This window comes from Mytilus edulis, chromosome 5 (assembly GCF_963676685.1).
Source record: "Mytilus edulis chromosome 5, xbMytEdul2.2, whole genome shotgun sequence".
Classification (NCBI taxonomy): Eukaryota; Metazoa; Mollusca; class Bivalvia; order Mytilida; family Mytilidae; genus Mytilus; species Mytilus edulis.
The window spans coordinates 53,823,530-53,845,894 of NC_092348.1; the positions used below are offsets into that span (position 1 = coordinate 53,823,530).

Sequence of the window (22,365 nt, forward strand, 5' to 3'; positions counted from 1 at the left end):
GTTACAACGGGATGATACTTAAAAGTATAATATTTTGTGTATATCTTTTAAAAGGTAACAGATATCAACCTACTATAAACTGCAAAGATGATCAGTTATTCAAGACCTTCAATTTGAGGTCAATGTCAGGTCATGATGAAATTTCACCTTGACCTTCACAGTATACTATGACCTTGACCTTGTGATATTTGAAAGGTCAAGTGGTACTGAGTTGAATGGTGGTAGTCCCATGTCTGTACGACTTCCGGTTCTCAAGTTTGGTATTGCATCATATATTTGATGATTAATTGTGACCTTGGTGAACTGTGAAATTGTCCCAATTCTTTTTCTATAATGTTGTCCTTTCACTGCAGATCATTTACCATTTAACAGATTTGAGATATCTATTGTCGTTTTGGAGATAATACAGTTTGAAATTTTGCGAGCGGCGGCATGTATTTCTGAATCAACAACAGCTTACCACTTAAAATGTTTAATGAATTGAAGAGGTTAACATAGTTACACTTTTGACCAAATACCAAAAACATTCCATTGATAAAAACACCAAAAAATCATTTTGAAATTTTCATGTTTTGCATTGACTTTGTAAGTTTCATAACTTCTATTTATATCGTTGATATTGCATCATTTTTGGGACTTTGTCAAATGGGGTCATCTGATATATCAAATTGAAGGTATCAATAAACTCTACTTAAAAATGAAAATTTTAAACCTCTTTTTCATCCGGTGGGAGGATGGGGTCATTCAGTGCAAAAATTCAAACTTCTCAGATGGTAAGGTTTCCTCTCCGTGAGGAATGACCTTATTGTTTTTCTAATGTTTTTTTTAAGGTCTTTCCCCTACGTGAGGAAAGACCTTATTGTTTTTCTAATGTTTTTTTTTCTTTTTAAGGTCTTTCCTCTTCCCGAGGAAAGACCTTATTGTTTTTCGCATGTTTTTTTTTTTTCATCCAGCATTTGTTTGACATGACCTCCCCTCGTTTCTATTGGAGTTATCAAGACCAAATATGGACCATCGGTAGACCTCATTATGAGGTATTACCAGATGAGGCTGTGTAGGATTTCATCATCCCCTTTAGAAGTTATCTCCCTTTTATTGTTTTTTTTCGACATGGCCCCCCTCGTTGTTTTTGAAGATATCATGACTTTATTAAGACAATAGTTAGATCTCATCATGATGTGTTACCATATGAGGCTGCTAAGGATTTCATCATTCCCTATGAGAGTTATGTCCCCTTGAAGCAATTTCTTTCTTTTACATTTTTCTCAAAAAGTATTCAAGATAGAATCCATTTGAAAACGGCAACATGTACAAGACCAGATGGCAATGTTAATTAACATATACAATCATTTTGTTGTTAACCCTTATAAGGAGTTATTTTCCTTGAAAAAATATACACAATTTTTGAAAAATTGTATCTCGAGAACCGGAAGTCGTAAAGACTTGGGACCTACACCAATAATCTTAAGTTCATATGACCTTTAATTTGCACCCAAGGTCAAAGGTCATCGAGTGCAAAAAAAAATTACGCTGCAATTTCAAGCTTTCATATTAAGAAATATATAAGAGTTTGCTGCATACTTACAGCGTATAAAATGTTCCTCTCGACGAGCTCTACATTTTATACACTGAGCTCAAAAGAGTTTGACCGTCTGTTCAAAAGTTACAACGGGATGATTCTTAAAAGTATAGTATTGTGTGTATATCTTTTTAAAGGTAACAGATATCAACCTACTATAAACTGCAAAGATGATCAGTAATGCAAGACCTTCAATTTGAGGTCAATGTCAGGTCACGATGAAATTTCACCTTGACCTTCACATATTACTATGACCTTGACCTTGTGATAGTTGAAAGGTCAAGTGATCCTGAGTTTAATGGTGCTAGTCCCATGTCTCTACGACTTCCGGTTCTCAAGTTTGATATTGCATCATATATTTGATGATTAATTGTGACCTTGGTGAACTTTGAATTTGTTCCAATTCTTTTTCTATAATGTTGATCTTCAACTGTAGATCATTTATTATTTAACAGATTTGAGATATCTATTATCGTTATAGAGATAATGCAGGTTGAAGTTTTGCGAGCGGAGGCATGTATTTCTGAATCAACAAGAGCTAACCACTTAAAATGTTTTAATAAATTGAAGAGGTGAACATAGTTATATACTTGACCAAATACTAAAAACATTCCATGGAAAAAAACACCAAAAAATCAATTTGAAATTTTCAAGTTTTGCATTGACTTCGTAAGTTTCATAACTTCTATTTATATATTTGATATTGCATCATTTTTTGCACTTTGTCAAATGGGGTCATCTGATAATTCAAATTGAAGGTCTTATTAAACTCTACTTAAAAATGAAAATTTTAAACCCCCTTTTCATCCCAGGGGGACGGGTGGGGTCATTTAGTGCAAACAATCAAATTTCTCAGATGGTAAGGTTGTCGCATATCAAATGAAAGAACATAAAGTGTACATTTCAAATTTCAAATTGACGTCTCCCAAAAATGGGTTGGATGGGGTCATTGAGTGCAAAACATAAATTTTCTTTTAAGATAGGGTTGTTGTATATCAAATGAAAGGTGATGATGTGTATATTTGAAATATCAAATTCCCGACCTCCAAAAATTACTTGGATTGGGTTATTAAGTGCAAAAATCAAACTTTCTAGAACATGGCGTTGTCGCATATCAAATGAAATCTCATCTACTCAGTGTGATATATATTATAATTCCGATCTCAAAAATGTAGGCGGATGAGGTCATTAAGTGTTAAAAGTGGAAAGTTTCAGAAGGTATGCTTGTCGTATATCAAACGAAAGGTCCTACAAGCTACATTACGAAAACATCACTTTTACAGGAAAGACCTTTCAATTGTTTTACAAACAATTGAGATACTAGTTTTTTCTTTTTCTTTTTTTTTTCTTCCAACATTTTTTTGACATGCCCGCTTATGGTTTCTGTTGAAGTTATTAAGACCAAATATGGACCATCGGTAGACCTCACCAAGATGTATTACCAAATGACTCTGTTAAGGATTTCATCATCCCCTTTAGGAGTTATTTCCCTTTTATTGATTTTTTTCAACATGGCCCCCCCTCGTTGGTTTTAAAGATATCATGACCTTAATTGGACAAAATGTAGATCTTATCATGATGTATTACCATGTGAGGCTGAATAGGATTTCATCGTCCCCTATGAGAGTTATATCCCCTTAAAACAATTTCTTTCCTTTGCATTTTTCTCAAAAAGTATAAGAGATAGAATCGATTTGAAAACGGTAACATGTACAAGAACAGATGGCAATATTAATGAACATGTACAATCATTTTGTTATTAACCCTTATAAGGAGTTATTCCCCTTGAAAAATTGTACATAATTTTAGAAAAATTGTATTTCGAGAACCAGAAGTCGTAGAGACTTGGGACCTTCACCAATAATCTTTAATTCATGTGACCTTTAATATGCAGTCAAGGTCAAAGGTCACTGAGTGCAAATAAAAATTACGCTGCAATTTCAAGCTTAAATATAAGGAAAACGATAAGACTTTGCTGCATACATACAGCGTATAATATGTTCCTCTCGACGAGCTCTACATTTTATATGATAAGTCCAAAAATGTCCGACTGTCTGTTCAAAAGTTACAACGGGATGATTCTTAAAAGTATAGTATTTTGTGTATATCTTTTTAAAGGTAACAGATATCAACCTACTATAAACTGCAAAGATGATCAGTAATTCAAGACCGTCAATTTGAGGTCAATGTCAGGTCATGATGAAATTTCACCTTGACCTTCATATTTTACTATGACCTTGACCTTGTAATATTTGAAAGGTCAAGTGGTGCTGAGTTGAATGGTGATAGTCCCATGTCTCTACGACTTCCGGTTCTCAAGTTTTGTATTGCATCATATATTTGATGATTAATTGTGACCTTGGTGAACTTTGAAATTGTCCCAATTCTTTTTCTATAATGTTGTCCTTCAACTGTAGATCATTTATCATTTAACAGATTTGAGATATCTATTGTCGTTTTAGAGATAATGCAGTTTGAAGTTTTTCGAGCGGAGGCATGTATTTCTGAATCATCAAGAGCTTACCACTTAAAATGTTTTAGAAATTGAAGAGGTTGACATAGTTATATGATTGACCAAATACTAAAAACATTCCATGGAAAAAAACACCAAAAAATCAATTTGAAATTTTCAAGTTTTGCATTGACTTCGTAAGTTTCATAACTTCTATTTATATATTTGATATTGCATCATTTTTTGCACTTTGTCAAATGGGGTCATCTGATATATCAAATTGAAAGTCTTATTAAACTCTACTTAAAAATGAAAATTTTAAACCACCTTTTCATCCCAGGGGGGCGGTTGGGGTCATTTAGTGCAAACAATCAAATTTCTCAGATGGTAAGGTTGTCGCATATCAAATGAAAGAACATAAAGCGTACATTTCAAATTTCAAATTGACGTCTCCCAAAAATGGGTTGGATGGGGTCATTGAGTGCAAAACATAAATTTTCTTTAAAGATAGGGTTTTTGTATATCAAATGAAAGGTCATGATGTGTATATTTGAAATATCAAATTCCCGACCTCCAAAAATTAGTTGGATAGTGTTATTAAGTGCAAAAATCAAACTTTCTAGAACATGGCGTTGTCGCATATCAAATGAAATCTCATCTACTCAGTGTTATATATATCATAATTCCGATCTCAAAAATGTAGTCGGATGAGGTCATTAAGTGTTAAAAGTGGAAAGTTTCAGAAGGTATGCTTGTCGTATATCAAACGAAAGGTCGTACAAGCTACATTACGAAAACATCACTTTTACAGGAAAGACCTTTCAATTGTTTTACAAACAATTGAGATACTAGTTGGTCATATATTTTCGTATTTTCAATTTTTACAATTTTTCTTTGTTTTAATAAAGATCGTAACACCAGATTTGCAATAGAAAATATAAAGCTTGACGACTCTTTTAATTACGTAAAAAATTAATATTATAGCATTTTGCCAATATTCTGATTCTGAATTTTCTTTAACAAAGTATAGTACTGTAATGCATACAAACAATATATTATATACCAATTCTTCTTTTGCTTCAAATTTGATTTACAAGACTTTCCTGTCAATTTTCTAAGTTCAAAGTTTAACATTGATGCCATAATAACTACAGAAAAATTTGACAAAGCATTTGTTGCTTCTTGATTATAGACGTCAATGTATACTAGTTTTACATATCTACATATCGAAGAGCACAATGTACTTTGACTGTGAAGACTGTCAATAGTTTAAAATTCACCACTGTGTTTGCCATCTTGTATTTCAATCTGAATTAATTTGACTGGTTTATTGTTATCAGTTGACATTCTTTTGATTGGTTCATGTACACATGAATTGACAGGTTCAAGTGGAATAATACTGGTTGAATCGAGTAGAAGTGTATTGAGTGATTCTGTAGATTTTGGATTGGTGGGCAGATGTGCTCTTTTCTTCTAATGGAGTGAAACATGGTTTTAGTATCGGTCTAGATGGGTCATCAATATTACTGAATGCACTTGATGTTCTTGACGTAACGGGTCTAAATCAAAGAGAATTTTTGAGAATAAAATAAATGTCCCTAGTTTCATTGTTTTGATTCAATACACAGTTATGGAAGCCTTAGGTTTTCTATAGTGTGTTTTATACACTGTTATTTGTATTTTGATCCTTTTTTCTGTTTTTTTCCCCATGGTGTTCATTTGTCAGTTTATTATCGACTTCTAAATTTGAATATCGATTTAGTATCTCTCGCCTTTCTCTTTTAGATTATCAAATTCAAAAAGATGGCCAATATTATCTGATGTCAGTTTTTTCACGGTTTAATGGAGGGAGTAGCAACAATGATTTTATCAAATTTATAAACTCCAGTTTTCTATAAGAATGAAGCACTTACATCATGTATGAATTGTAAAAACAAGCTATAGTTACGATACTGTTGTCAGGTCATTAAAGATTGCATATTTTGGCGTTAATATTGATTCACTTATAGGGTCTTTGCATCGGAACTAAACACATTTATTCAAAAACCAGTTGTTGGCATGACACGGGTTATGTTCTTCTCATATATGTTATGATGATATGATACTAAACCCCTAACGGGAAGGATTGTGCCTGAAATCATAATCTTTCTGTCAGTTTAATTGAAGTCTGGAGCTGGCATGTCAGTTAACTGCTAGTAGTCTGTTGTTATTTGTGTATTATTGTCATTTTGTTTATTTTCTTTGGTTACATCTTCTGACATCAGACTCGGACTTCTCTTGAACTGAATTTTAATGTGCGTATTGTTATGCGTTTACTTTTCTACATTGGCTAGAGGTATAAGGGGGGGGGGTTGAGATCTCACAAACATGTTTAACCCCGCCGCATTTTTGCGCCTGTCCCAAGTCAGGAGCCTCTGGCCTTTGTTAGTCTTGTATTATTTTAATTTTAGTTTCATGTGTACAATTTGGAAATTAGTATGGCGTTCATTATCACTGAACTAGTATATATTTGTTTAGAGGCCAGTTGAAGGACGCCTCCGGGTGCGGGAATTTCTCGCTACATTGAAGACCTGTTGGTGACCTTCTGCTGTTGTTTTTTTCTATGGTTGGGTTGTTGTCTCTTTGGCACATTCCCCATTTCCATTCTCAATTTTATTGTGTCCATTTGGTGGGTAGTACGTACCCTCAGATAATGAAGTCCATATATAAGCAGACACGCATCTCAAGAATAAGCTACATCAGATACACTTGACACCAAAAGAATGCATGGGAATTTCATGAAGCATCAACTGTCCAATTACTCAGACTTGTGAGGTTTTTATTTGAATAATTGCTGATTAAGAATTTTCTTTTGATCTTTCTATTTTGATTAATAAACTAACTGTGAAAAGTAATAGTTATACCATAGTTGTTTATAAATCTACATATTTCACTCCTGGAGATAAATAATAAATCGGTAATGTTTTATCTCTCCTCGTTAATTTAATTTGTGATCTAATCAAAAAAATTTGGTAATGGGCAATAGTTTTATTTTTTACAACGAGAATTATTTTTTTCTTTCGATGTATCAGTGTTGGTATCTATGCAAAAGAGTGGTTTACACTGTTTTAATATTCTTATATCATTGAAAGAGTCAAAAACAACCACTAACAAATAAACAAGAAAAAAGGGATCTTTTGTATTTTGTAAATTGAAATGTTTTAATATGATTGAGGTTAATACCTTCTTCTTTACGGTCTTCCTCTTTGTAATCGCATACGAACGTCAAATCTAGCTTCAGAGTTTCTGTGTCTACCCGCTTAGTCATGTTAGTATTGAAATTAGTTGTCATGGATTTGCTTTCTAAAAAGAAAAATTATTTTAATCTTAATGATAAAATCTGGCTTCAGAGTTTTAGTGTCTACCCGCTTAGTCATGTTAGTATTGAAATTAGTTGTCATGGATTTGCTTCTCTAAAAAGAAAAAAATCTTTTAATCTTAATAATAAAATATTGATTGTGTTTTAATTTTCAGTAAGTTGTCGATGCCAAGATTACGAGTCATAATTCTTCCGAATAAAATGAGATACGGTATATATAACGCAGTGAAATTAGATACGGGATAATAACGACAATGAAATGAGATACGGGATTTATACGGTGATGAAAAATGAGATACGGGATATATAACGCAGTGAAATTAGATACGGGATATTAACGACAACGAAATGAGATACGGGATAAATACGGTGATGAAAAATGAGATATGGGATATATAACGCAGTGAAATTAGATACGTGATATCAACGACAATGAAATGAGATATGGGATATATACGGTGATAAAAAATGAGATACGGGATATACTGAAACAACAATAAAATGAGATATCAGATACTAGTATATACGACAATGAATGAGATACGGAATATTTACGACAATGAAATGAGATACAGGATAATTACAGCAATGAAATGAGATACGGGATATATACGTCAATGAATGAGATACAGGATGTTTACGACAATGAAATGAGATACGAAATATTTACGACAATGCAATGATATACGGAATATTTACGACAATGAAATGAGATACGGGATGATTACAGCAATGAAATGAGACACTGGATATATACAACAATGAAAGGAGGTACGAAATATTTACGACAATGAAATGAGATACGAAATATTTACGACAATGAAATGAGATACGGGATGATTACAGCAATGCAATGAGACACCGGATATATACGACAATGAATGAGATACGAAATATTTACGACAATGAAATGAGATACGGGATGTTTACAGCAATGAAATGAGATACGGGATATATACGGTGATGAAAAATGAGATACGGGATATATATAACAATGAAATGAGATACCGGATATACACGATAATGAATGAGATATGGAATATTTACGGTGATGAAAAATGAGATACGAGATATATACGTCAATGAAAAGAGATACCGGATATATACGACAATGAATGAGATACGGAATATTTACGACAATGAAATGAGATACGGGATGTTTACAGCAATGAAATGAGATACGGGATATAAATGGTGATGAAAAATGAAATACGGGATATATACAATGAAATGAGATATCAGATATATACGACAATGAATGAGATACGCCGGATATTTACGGTGATGAAAAATGAGATACCAGATATATACGTCAATGAAAAGAGATACCGCTTATATACGACAATGAATGAGATACGGAATATTTACGACAATGAAATGAGATACGGGATATATACGGTGACGAAAATTGAGATACGGGATATATACGACAATGAAATGAAATACGGGATGTATAACGGCAATGAAATGACTCGAGATACGGATATGTACGACAAAGCAGTGAAAGTATGTATTTGGGAAATATACAGCAATGAAATAAATGGGATATATATGTCAATTGAATGAGATACGGAATGAATATGGCAATGAAATAGATACGAAGCAATACGATCTAACCAGAAATATAAGCTCAACGAGACATATTGGTATTGAGATTGAGCTTCAAAAGTTTCTGTATATGTGGGGAAAAAACTATATCAGATGTTGTTTTGGCAAAACTATGTTACATATTATTCAGTGCCAGAATTTAAAACGTTTCAGAGCCTCCATTGTTTTCTGAATGTATTAATGCTTTAATACCATTCCTTTTTTCGTTATTTAAGAAGTACTTTTATTTATGCATCTGCATTTTCTGTGCGCTTGGCGCTAATTTTCAACAAGTTACCATTTTGAATTGATTTTTTTTTTGTATTCTTAAGATGAAAAAGTATTTGTTTACACCCAAATTAAGGATTTTGATATCATCCAAAGGATTAACATTATGACACTCGTATTCCGAACAATTGTATTATGAATCTCATTTGGAGCTTGAAACACACTATATTTATATATCATTTTCTTTAATTTTGATTTGTAAAATACTATAGCATGATCTACCTTAGTGTAATGTTCATTGGATGGATGTTTCTTGCTCAGTCGAAGAATTATATATGACGCCGACAATATACTAACTGCTGGTTAGTGGGATTCTCCGTACATTTTCTCTATCTTTGCCTGTCTACTTTTCATTTGTCTCTTCTCTCTATCTTCTTTCCAAATCAAATCTCGTTCAAAAGCTTCAACAACCTGTTTTCGTTCAGCTTTTCTAATAGACCGAGAGAAGGCTAAATGGTCCTCTTCGCTAGCTGTTTCTTCTATATCTAGTGCCTATGCTATGTTTAATCCTGATTTTGCAAACTCTCTTTTTCCATAATCTTTAGTTCGGTATGGATATACTGATTCGTATCTTTGTCGCTTTGCTTGATCATTGTTGCAGTAAGCATGTCAAAATGTCTGATTCCTACTTCTTCGAAGAAAGCAGCTCTCTCCTCGTAACACGCTGTTGTTTTGTTGTTCTCTTTGTTAATTCCCTAGACAGCTCCTTCGTTTGCTATTAACCTGTCAAACTCTTTGATTATCAAAGTGAACTATTTCATTATTCATTATTGAATAATGAATAATGAACTATGAATAATGGACGTACTTCAGCGCGGTATTATTACACAACTAAAGATAGCAACTCTCTCTTCTTCACTTGCTGTTTCTTCACGTTATTTCCTTGTCGTCTGCTTGGTGTCTTATCTGAGTCAATCGTCTTGGTTCGTCGATCGAACAATGTTTCTGCTTCCAATTCACAGATTCATTCAAAACCATATATAACGAGAATAACAATGCTATAATTTTAATACTTTAGCTAAGGGTTTAAAAAGCCAATACCAACGTATTCATTTAAACTTGATTTGATATTTTGGCATACATAATATTTATTTATTTATCTGATCTAATATCATGTTAATGGGGGGGGGGGGGGGGAGAGACATCATTATACTCTTTGAATCACTGCTAATTTCTGTATCTATATGTGTTCACTATAATCGTCAATAATGGAGAAAAAATAAAGCTGCCCCAAACACAACTTTAGAAAGTTTACCAATGGGTTTGGGGTAGTTCTAGATTACTCTGACGTCCAACGGCTGTTTTGCCAGACAAGGTGGGTCGTGGGAGGACGTCAGAGTAATCTCGAACTACCCCAAACCCATTGGTAAACTTTCTAAAGTTGTGTTGACTGTCATTTGTCTTTTCGTCGATTTTCGTTTGTTTTTTTCATTACATTGTCAGTTTCTCCTATGAGTTTGAAGTTGAAGATTGGTAGAGAAACACAAAACTATATTGTGTCCACAATTAAGTGTGGTATGGGCGGACGGAAGATCCCGTTTCACTAATCGCTCCACAAATATGTTGCGAATGATAATAATAAAATGTAGATATATAAAAAAAACAACACGATTTGAGTTAACTACTAGCAGGCATTGTTGTCATTCAAGAAAGACTCGCATACATCTAAATAATTGTAAAAAAAACGGATTCGGATCAATCTAATCAAAATTAAATCTCTCACTCGCTCATTTTTTAACACAGCGACCAAGCATTACAAAATGAGCGAGTGAGAGATTTAATTTTAATTAGATTGGATTCGGATGTAAAGAATTGCAAGGATTTTTACCTAAGGTTTTACGCAACTCAACGTGAAATTAATAGATAAAATCTTATAATAACTTATTGCTCAATATACGCATTTCCTCTTCAAAATAGTACAATACCGTGACATCGAATATATATGTATATGTAATTTTATTACTGAAATATTTTTATCTTTGATACGAACCTTCCATTTCACCTGTACACTTTAGTAGGTGTCATTTGTCTATGTCGAGAGTTAGTGAAAAGGTCTGTTTACACATTAAGTACCATTCATTATATACCAATGTGCAATAAAACTTGCAACATGGTCGTTCGGATAGCAAAGAGGAATACAACATTAGCACAGTATGGAAGTTTATTTGTTCGTTTCATGTCAACAGGACGTGGCGACTTTCATCTTGATACTTTGTCCCAGAGAAGGGTACCGGGATTCAAATTATGGTGGGCAAAAGAGGTGACACCTAAGTTGTATGTTGCTGGAGGATTAACAGACACGCAAATTAAATATGCACATGATGAAGGATTTAAAGGAGTTATATCTCTGTTTCATGAAAATAGCCCTGGTCAGTTTGGAGGTGAAAAACTAGCTTCTATTTCAGAAGCCAAATATGTTGCAAAGATTGTTGGATTTCAGTTTGATGCCATTCTTAAAGAGAACGAGGACTGGGCTTGTGTTAAAGCAGTGGAGAAACTAACAGACTCGATTACTAAGATGGAGAAACCAATTTTGCTTTATTCCAGCAAACCACAAGCTGTAGCTTTTACAACATTATTGCATACGGCTCACATGTCAAAACTGGACTCCAAATACGAACCAAGAGTGAATAGTGAGAAATTCTATAAAATGAGTGCTTTAATGGGAATGGATTTTACAGAAGACAGATTTAAATCGGTTGTTGCAGAAATAACAGGTGAATCAATTGTAAGCAATCCTCCAAAATGTGATGCATATCAGAATTGGTTGGGATATTGGCTTGGTCATCCTGTCTATAAGAATTGGTTCACTGCCGGGCAGATACGAAGGGGCCATTTAAAGGAACTGGAAGCCGCTGGCTTCAAATCAGTTATCAACATGCGGGTTGGTAAAACCTTCAACAACAATCCTTCGCAAGAGACCGTAAATCTGATCAACATACCGGTAAATCTTAATACATATGACGAGAACTACATCCCAGTTAGACAAAAACCGTCAGAATTGGAGAAGGTGGTATTAGATCCAGCTTTGGACAGAAAACATATATCTCCTACATCAAATGTAAATTATGAAACCGAGAACCCCGAGGAGTATGGTGACGAAATTGGTTATAATGAAGAACTTGAAAGCGAGCATTTTAAGGGATCATCTTTGAAATATTATCATTTACCTTTAGGTAAGTTATTCAATTTTTTTACGACCGCAAATTTTTTTGGGATCGTATAATGGTATGATGTCGTCGTCGTCTGCGTCGTCCGAGGACGCATTGGTTTCCGTACAATAACTTTAGTTTACATGAATGGATCTCTTTGAAATTTAATAAGAAGGTTCAATACCACAAAGGGGAAGGTTGGGATTGATTTTGGATGATGGTCTTAACCGTTTAGGAATTGGGGGCCCAAAACGGGCCCAAAACAAGCATGTTTCTACTTTCAGGATGATAACTTGTGTATAAGTATTTCAATTGATCTGAAAAGTTCCACAATGTTTGATACCACAAGTAGAAGGTTTGGATTCATTTTGGGTATTATGGTGTCAACAGTTTCAGAATTAAGGGACAAAAAGGGACAAAAAACAAGCAATTTTGTAGTTTCTGGACAATATCTAGTATGTAAGAGTATGGATCTATCTGACATTGTACCACAAGGTTCCATATCACAAAAGGAAGGCTGGGATTGAGTTTGGGGGTTTTGTCCAATTCATGCAGGAATAAAAATTTTATAAAGTTTTAAGAAGAAATCTTTAATTCCACAGTATTGCGAAATATATTTGTAAGATCTTGATTTTTTTGTGTATCATGTTAAAAATTTAATAACAATCCACATTTAGATAGTATCATGTTGAATATTGTGTCCAAATTTGGTCCAACTGTTCAGAATTCAACCTCTGTGGTCGTATCAGGCTGCGCTCAGCGAAGCATTTTATTTATTTTGTGTTACCTCTTGAAAAAATGTTCATTGGGGAAAATGTTAGGAAACGAAAAGTGATATGGACGTAGAAGCGTGATTCAAATAAGACACAGTTGAAATAAAAGATTAAGCGAGGGCTCTTACAACAACCCTATAGGTCTAGTAAAAACCATTTAAACTGCTGCTCTCTTAATTCACAAATGTGTGATTTCTAATCAGAGTTACAAATTTCTACTTTCTACACAATATCATATTTGGAAGTTTTCGTCAAACAATTTATTCAACATACCATTTTTATAACTTAACTTGATAAATCAATAAAATAAATGTATGACTTATATCCTTTGATATAGTGTAAATATATGTGCATCACGAACCCCAAACTAGAAGGTTTTATTTATCATTATATTAGCATATTTAAAGCGTAAAGTTGTATTGCAGATATTTATAGTACCACCTTCAGTACAGATGTATTTAAACAGTACAAGGACAAGCTGTTAAAGATAGGAAACGACGGCCCAGTTTTATTTCACTGTACTATTGGACAAAGAACTGGTAAATTTAGTTTTGTTTCATTGTACTATTGGACAAAGAACTGGTAAATTTAACTTGTGTCAAGAAAGTTCATTCTAATGCAGATTGATGACCGGAGATAATAAAGTCCTATATAGTTGTCAAGGTCGAAGTTGTAATGACGTTCTCTAAAAACTCCAAATAACAATAGCCAGTAATATAGTTTTATTGGATCTTAGTTTACCCTAGCCTGTCGTGATGATACTTGTCACTGCACCGAGAGAAATAAAATGATCTAGTTTTTTGGGGGAAAGGGATCCGGGCTTTCTTATGGAGCTACATTTATGGTTATGCATAGACTGTTTACATGTTCCACTCCTAGGTTGCATAGTGTGTCGCTCCTTTTCAATATCCTAGATCGTCATCTGAATTAAACGCTTAAAATTTCTGTAATAAAAATCATCTATATATAGTGGCCAACATTTGGTTTGATCCTAATGAAGAGTTGTAAAGGAATTTGTAAATGTTGTTCTAGATTAGAAAAAGGGCTGGCGAAATTCAAATTGTACATATTTTACAAATATCACGGTTTTGTTTGTTATGCAGATTGTATACAGTGCACTAACAAATGGGAAATGTAGTCAATATCGTTTTCATGCATTATATAAAAGAGAGGCTAAGCAGAAGAATACTAAAGAGACATTCAAACTCTCAAGTCGAAAATAAAGTAACCACGCCATTACTAAAAAGTAAAAGACAAACAGACAACAGTACACAAAGCACAATATTGACAACCAAATGATGAGCAACACGAACCCTACCAAGAACTATATGATACTATCTACAAATGCGTTAGTTTACGATCATACGAAAATATACTGGTAAAACAAACTACGAAACAAAACAATGGATTGTAATTATCCAGACATAGTAAAGTGTCTACTCTCCATGTAATAAAAGATGCCGCCCAGTCAACACATGTTTTAACACATTTTAAAAAAAAATGAAATGACTCTCTGATGACGTATTTTCTTGCAGTGGACAGAGACACATTATACAATGTACAGACACAACTGATTTATAACATGAAACCGTATTACATTGTATGATTATTAAAAAAAAACTTGGCTGTATTCAGTTCTATGTTTGATATGTGTATTTGGGATGCTTCTTTTTTTTTTTTTTGGGGGGGGGGGGGGGGGGGAGGGGTATATTTTTTATATTATAGGTAGAAATCTCACCAGAGCTTCTGTTTATATGTTTTATACTATGCAGCATAAGGCTTAAGTTTTCTATATCTATACATCTGCGTAGTATCCGAACTTGTATATTTCAGCTTTTATGGGCGTCCTAGCAGCGGCAGTGCAGTACAATAAAGATTTACAATGGGCTTTGAAGCGTATACATGAGCTCGGATTTACTGTCAACGAAACAACTTTTAGTGACGTATACAAGATGTACAATAATGTGCTTGGTCAGATACAGGCTCCACGATAATGAACATTTATTCGATAATTTTTATAAGATTTAGGCTGTATATATAAATAAGTCAATCCAGTGCTGGGCATATTTATATGTATTTTTTTCACAAATTTATGCTAATTTATGCTATATAATCTTTCATCAGGTGTTTGTATATGTTCCAGACCATATGAGTATTTGGACCGTACGCGTACGGTCCGGACCGTATACGTATACTCGTACGGTCCGACCATACGCGTACGGTCGGACCGTATGAGTATACGCGTACGGTCCAGCTGATCATACGTTTTGGGATCATATGGGTTAAATTTAAACAAACATTTATCAAAATCTTTATTTTTAGTTATACAAATTGTTATTATTACAAAATAGATGGCCGATGATAAAGTGAATAAGCGAACAATTGAACTGAATTAAATATTTGCTTAATTGTATATCCGTGAATTCTATTTTGTTACTCTGGCCGAAGGTGACACTTGCTTCTTATAAGAACGTCGTATTTTTTACATTTACATGTTTTGTTAATGCATGTTTCTTTGCGTATGCATTTCTTTTGTAAAGTTCATAAATATTCTAAAACAATTGTCCTCCCACATTATGTTTACTTCCGATAACTTCAATTTCAATGAGCATACTGAGCTGCAATTAACGAATTACCGGCCTGCAACATACAGGAGATTAACAGATTAAATAAGCGTGATCTTTTTAAATAGTTAAAATATTAAGTTTTTATGTCAAATGCTGTTGAACTTTTTATATTAATTGGAGATATAAGTCATGTTGATCTGTTATATACATTTGTATCTAATAAGCTTGACCAACTTCTTAATATCAGTATTTTGAAAAAGTACGCATACGGTCCAGACCGTACGCGTACGGTCCAAATACTCATACGGTCTGGAACATATACATGTTTCTTAATAGTCGAAATAGTATGATGAACAGACAAAAGGTCACATAAACTATTATAGTCTTTCAAATATTTGCTCTTAAGGAAACAAATACGTGACAAGCAGTTCTAGTCAAAACTAGACTACTTGACGGAGATTTTAATAAAAATCGTACACACGGAGATATATACTTCAAACATAAAAAGCACTGGTTAAATATTGGAACAATCTAATTAAAATATAGATCTCTGATTTCGTTATACTACTCATAGATATAGGAAGATGTGGTGTGAGTGCCAATGAGACAACTCTCCATACAAATAACAATTTAAAAAGTAAACCATTATAGGTTAAAGTACGGCCTTCAACACGGAGCCTTAGCTCACACCGAACAACAAGCTATAAAGGGCCCCAACATTACTAGTGTAAAACCATTCAAACGGGAAAACCAACGGTCTAATCTATATTAACAAAACGAGAAACGAGAAACACGTATATATTACATAAACAAACGACAACTACTGTACATCAGATTCCTGACTTAGGACAGGTGCAAACATTTGCAGCGGGATTAAACGTTTTAATGGATCCAAACCTTCTCCCTTTTTCTGAAACAATAGCATAACATCACAATAAAGAAAAACATACGATAAAATATCAATTGGCAGACTTAACTCAATCAAAAAACGTATGATTAAACAATGAACGAATAAATTTGATCTGCGATATCTGAATACAAATGCACAGTTAATTAAATATTAGAGACAAACATTCATGACCAAAAAGCTAACAAACAAATTCAAAAACAGGACATGACTGAGAAATATTTAACCAATCAATGTTCACTTTAGAAAAAAACCGGTTTTTTTATAATCTTGAAGTTTATACAAATGTTGTAAGAATAAGTGAAGATATTACAAATAATCAAAGCTGGTGTACAGACAAGATCCGTATAAATAAAAAATGACAAAAAAGCATTATAAACAGTATCAACAGGTCGAATTAACAAGAAAATACGATTTGAGAGTACTCGCAGTTACTGACAGCTAGTTAAAAGCCAAAACCAATTAATAATAAAAAATCATGCATCAGAGACTAAAATCGACTAAAACACATCACAGGGATTTAGTATTTTAACGTCATTAATAGTCAAAGAAGACATGACTTGTGCAATGCCAAAAATAAATGTATCGACAGGTAGTAGTATAGTGAAGAGCGACTTCTATAGAAATAAAAGTTAACGTGTCTGTGTCTCTATACATCTCGCCTCAAAAGATAATGAAATTTAGTTATGTTTTAATTTGCTAGTGACAATATCAATATTAGTGCCAATGTGAACTATATTCAGAGATCTTATTACAATATCGGTACGATAACCCTTACTTATAAGTTTGTTTAAAGGTTCGATGAGTTTACAAGGATCACATAGTGATTTCCTCGCTTTAAGTACAATATTACCATAAAATTTAGGATGTGAAATACCATTTTTAATAAGCTTTCTACAGGTATAGCCAAATTTACTAATCAAATCTTTGTATCTATGAAAGAATTTAGTAAAAGTTTTAAGTAATTTATGGTATCGAAATCCCTGACACAACAATTTACCAGTGATGCATTGATTACGTTCGTTAAAATCTATGACATCAGAACACACACGGGCAAACCGAACGAGTTGCGATATATAAACACCGTATGATGGAGCCAAAGGCACATCGCCGTCTAAAAAAGGAAAATTAACAATAGGAAATGAAAAATCGTCTCTTTTGTCGTAAATTTTAGTGTGAAGTTTCCCGTTTGAAATTGAAATGTCTAAATCTAGAAAAGGACAACTGTTGCTGTTTATGTTAGATTTAGTTAAAGTAAGTTCGTTTGGGTAAATTTCTGAAGTATATTTAGAGAACTCTGGATTATTCAACGAAAAAATATCATCCAGATAACGGTAGGTATTTTTGAATGTATCAACCAAATGTAACAATGATGGGTCTTTACTGAGTTTGGTCATAAACTGAGATTCATAGCAATATAGAAATAAATCTGCTATTAAAGGGGCACAGTTGGTGCCCATAGGAATACCTACTACCTGACGATACACTTTATCGCCGAAACGTACATAAATGTTATCAAGCAGAAAGTTTAAAGCTTCAATCATATCCTCACATTTCCAGTAAGTGTATCTAGCATACTTTCCCTTTTCGTTACAGAAAAAGGCCTTAAACGAGTTACAGCAAATAAAATTACAATGAGATTTTTCAAAAGACCATTTTATCAAATACAAAAACTTTTTCTTTATAAGATTGTGTGGAAGTGTAGTGTACAGAGTAGAAAAATCATAACTGTCAACAGAATTGTAAGGACCATTGAAAGCATGTATTTTATCTAAAACCTCTAAAGAATTTTTAACACTCCAAAAATAATTAATACCATTATTTTCATAAGCTTTATTACAAAAGTTAATAACCAGTTCTTTGATAGTAGTAAGGGAGGTGGTTAGAAGCACTGATAGATTAGTAGTAGAACACTTACTGGAAGCGGAGATGAAACGGAATTTAAATGGTTTTTTGTGTAATTTCGGTAACCAGTACATGGTAGGGACTTTCAAATGTTCGGAAGATGCTTTAAGCTGGGCAGTGGCAGTGCATGGTATGCTTGTTAACGATTTGACTCTCTGTGGTGCGCACTGACCTGAATGTAGAGGAATTGATAATTTCGTTTTGAAGAACTTTCGTGTAGTATATGCGTCACACCACCACTACATTATTTGCTGCCTTGTCTGCCGGTACGAACACAAACCGCTCTGCGAGTACCTTGAGTTTGTTTTTTATTCTAGAAATGGGTATATCATGGTTCCTATTATTAATTTCAGCATTGTTTTCTAAATGAGATATTCGAATATCAACCGTATTCATAATTTTATTCAAATAACTGTCTAAAGATTTTTTATCGGATTTTTCACGTTTGCACCAATTTTTACAATAGGCGGACAGAGCGTCTTTAATGACCTGACGACACTGTTTCCAATCTATTGTAGATGGAGGACGGTATTTCGGTCCTTTCTTTAGAAAAGTTATGACTTCACGGTCATCGACGATGTTGAGGTCTCCTGTGATAACATGACCATAGGGAACATATTTAAAACTAGATGTTTCGCAATCTCAAGTGGAAGGAACATTATTTTCTATATTGACGTCTGTTGTAATTGACGTATAATTGAAAATCAAATTTCTGCTTGGTTTTTTATAAGAATACGAAATAATGGGTTGTTCTATATTATCAAAATATGGAGGTATTAAGCTATAGACAGAAGAGTCATTGAATATGCTAGACAAATTAATAAAATCAATACCTCTATTTATATATTTTAATTTGAGAAAATGTCGTTTATGATTTTCAGGTTTATCAATAATAGGAAAAAGCCTGTGATGACAAAAGGCTGTAATAATACGGGTGTATTCATAAAATGGGCTAAAAAAAAGAAATTTTATCACACTCCAGAAAAATAGCATATAATTTACTTATAGGTATCTGACCCAAGGCCGTAGCGCATGTCTTTTTAAAGTGAGGCATTTCGCCGAGCGGAGCGAGGCGAAAAATTTTTGGGCCCTTTTTTTTAGGGGGGTTCGGATGCATGAAACGGAAGAAGCTTATTTCAGCATTAATATCTATAATAAAAAAAAAATATAACAGAAATGCGTTTTTTTTATTAGCTAGCCTAGTAAGTAAGAAAACGAGTTTCAATATTAAAGTTAATCTCTGTTGGTAAACCAAAACTTTCCGATTCTCCTGTAACCCGTACTATTAAAAAGCTTCAACACACGTTCTGATGTATATATATATATATATTTATCTCCAACAGCAAGTTATAAGCTTCTAAAAGACCAGAACATATTATAAGCATCAATTAAGATACATTTATTATACATAATCATTAACCATAAGAATATGTACAGAGAAGACTAGACCAACATTGTTACTTAACCAGATGTTTGACGTTCTAATGTCACAAGTTATCTGTAAACATGTAAACATTCCGCTGGAAGACATGTCCACCTATTTGGACACATTATTCTACCAATTTTAAAGTCATTGGTCTAACCCACCGTTCGGGGTTCGAACCCACGGCCTACCACAATAGAATCAATGGAACACGCTAGCATACAACCAAACAATGCTAATAATAATAATAATAAAAAAGAAACACGAAAAAAATATTTTCAAACAATACCAAAAATATAGTTCATACTTTTATCAAGGATTTGTATAGAAATACAAATCCTTGCTTTTATTAAAGATAAATAAAAATCATGAATTGCTTTATACGTTAAAGACTTCCATATAAAAGGCGCTTCATGATTTTGTTTAAATCAATTATAAATAATCCTTATATTTTTTGGTCAATGAATTATTTTATCGATTTGCATTTGCGGCATGTTTGTTTTTCAGTGTGTAAACATTGGTAGATTCAAAAATAAACCAAGAAAGTTATAAGCCAGCATACTTATTGGGGGGGGTTTCAACTTTTTTTTTCTCTTAAAGAACCCGTCTTCAACCAGTTTTGTAACGACATAAATAAGATTTGTTTCAATTTTTGTATTTTGATTTGTAATCGGGACACTTATTTTGTTTTACCGTCACCGCTATGGTAAAATAATTATATTCAAAATAGCTGCTGCAGATTGGAAACACTGTATGTAGTGTGCCGGTAGATAGTTTGAAACTCGAAACTCGCATATTGATAATGTAAAATACATGAAATTAAAAAAAATGACACTTCTAAAGTTTGATCGTCGTTTCAAAAGTGAGGCATTTGCCTCATTTGCCTCCATTACGCTACGGCCCTGTCAGACCCAGTTTGCATAATACTTGATGTCTGCCATTATTCTTTATTATAGATAACAGATCAGCAAGTGTATAATTTATACGATGTTTAATACGTTGATTACGGTTCTTGCGTTTACCATGAGACCTATTATTTCTAAGTCGTTTATCAACAATATCAATGACATCGATATGAGTTTTAGATATGTTCCCCTGCCCTAATATTTTATCATTTAGACCGAGAGGATAAGCTGTTTGAAGTCTTTTTATCCAAAACAATTCGCGAACTTCGCGTGATTTTTCAAATTGCTTGTGCGATTCTCCTGGTTGTTTTTGAACGGTTTCGAGCGGTTGGAATTTTATATATTTCAGATTATGATTATGCTTATCTAAATGCTGATATACTAAACTTTTGAATTTTTTGGGTCTACGAAAGCGGTAGAGATGTTCTTGATTTCTTCTGAAATACTCTCGTCCCGTCTGTCCCACATATTGAATACCACACTTAGGTTGGGTTCAAGTTACCACATATATTAGGTTTTGAGTTTTTCAGGTAATATCACAGGAAAAGGAGAGCGAAAAGGTTCTCCCGTTCACTGTTGACCTTATAGTATTTTGAGAAGTTAATCTAAAACAGGTTAGTCATTTTTTGGCATTGCACGGGAAAATTTGTGGATATCCACGTGCATTTTTGTTAAATAATCTGGCTGTAGTGGCATTACCAATACGTTTATTTATGCACGTAGATAACCTAGAAGTTGTATATAAGGAAATCAGAGATCTATATTTGAATTAGATTGAGTATTGGAAAAAAGTAAAATTTGCCTAGTAATTTTAAATTAACATTCGTTTGTGGGCTTGCGACCTTTAGTATTTAAGTATGCTTGAACATCAACCTTTCAGTTGATAAAAACATTTTTTTTCAATTCATGAATTAAGAAGTATAAACCAATAAAATTGAGAATGGAAATGGGGAATGTGCCAGAGACAACAACCCGACCATAGAAAAAAAAAACAACAGCAGAAGGTCACCAACAGGTCTTCAATGTAGCGAGAAATTCCCGCACCCGGAGGCGTCCTTCAGCTGGCCCATAAACAAATATATACTAGTTCCGTGATAATGAACGCCTTACTAATTTCCAAATTGTACACAAGAAACTAAAATTAAAATAATACAAGACTAACAAAGGCCAGAGGCTCCTGACTTGGGACAGGCGCAAAAATGCGGCGGGGTTAGTTTGTTCTTCTGTTATGCCATTACATCTTTTGAGTGTGTTTGAATATCTACCTTAGTTAGTTTATGGATAAAGAAGTATAAACCAAATTTTTTTCTGTTGTTCCTACATCACTATCCCAGGTTAGGGGAGGGCTGACGCCTTCAAACATGTTTAACCCCGCCACGATCTACAAGTTCCTGTCCAAAGTCGGGAATCTGTTATTTAATGGTTGCCGTTGGTTTATGTCTGTCATATTTATTTTTCGGAAATTGTTT

General features: G+C 33.5%; 1 protein-coding gene across 1 annotated transcript; it reads left to right on the forward strand.

Annotated features, from left to right (window-relative positions):
• The first annotated feature begins 11,266 nt into the window (after window positions 1-11,266).
• On the forward strand, window positions 11,267-15,467 carry LOC139523938 (uncharacterized). The gene is made up of 3 exons (XM_071318370.1): window positions 11,267-12,440; window positions 13,615-13,728; window positions 15,023-15,467. Exons 1-3 carry the CDS (start codon window positions 11,354-11,356, stop codon window positions 15,181-15,183), a joined length of 1,362 nt encoding a protein of 453 aa, XP_071174471.1. The 5' UTR covers window positions 11,267-11,353; the 3' UTR covers window positions 15,184-15,467.
• Window positions 15,468-22,365: the final 6,898 nt, after the last annotated feature.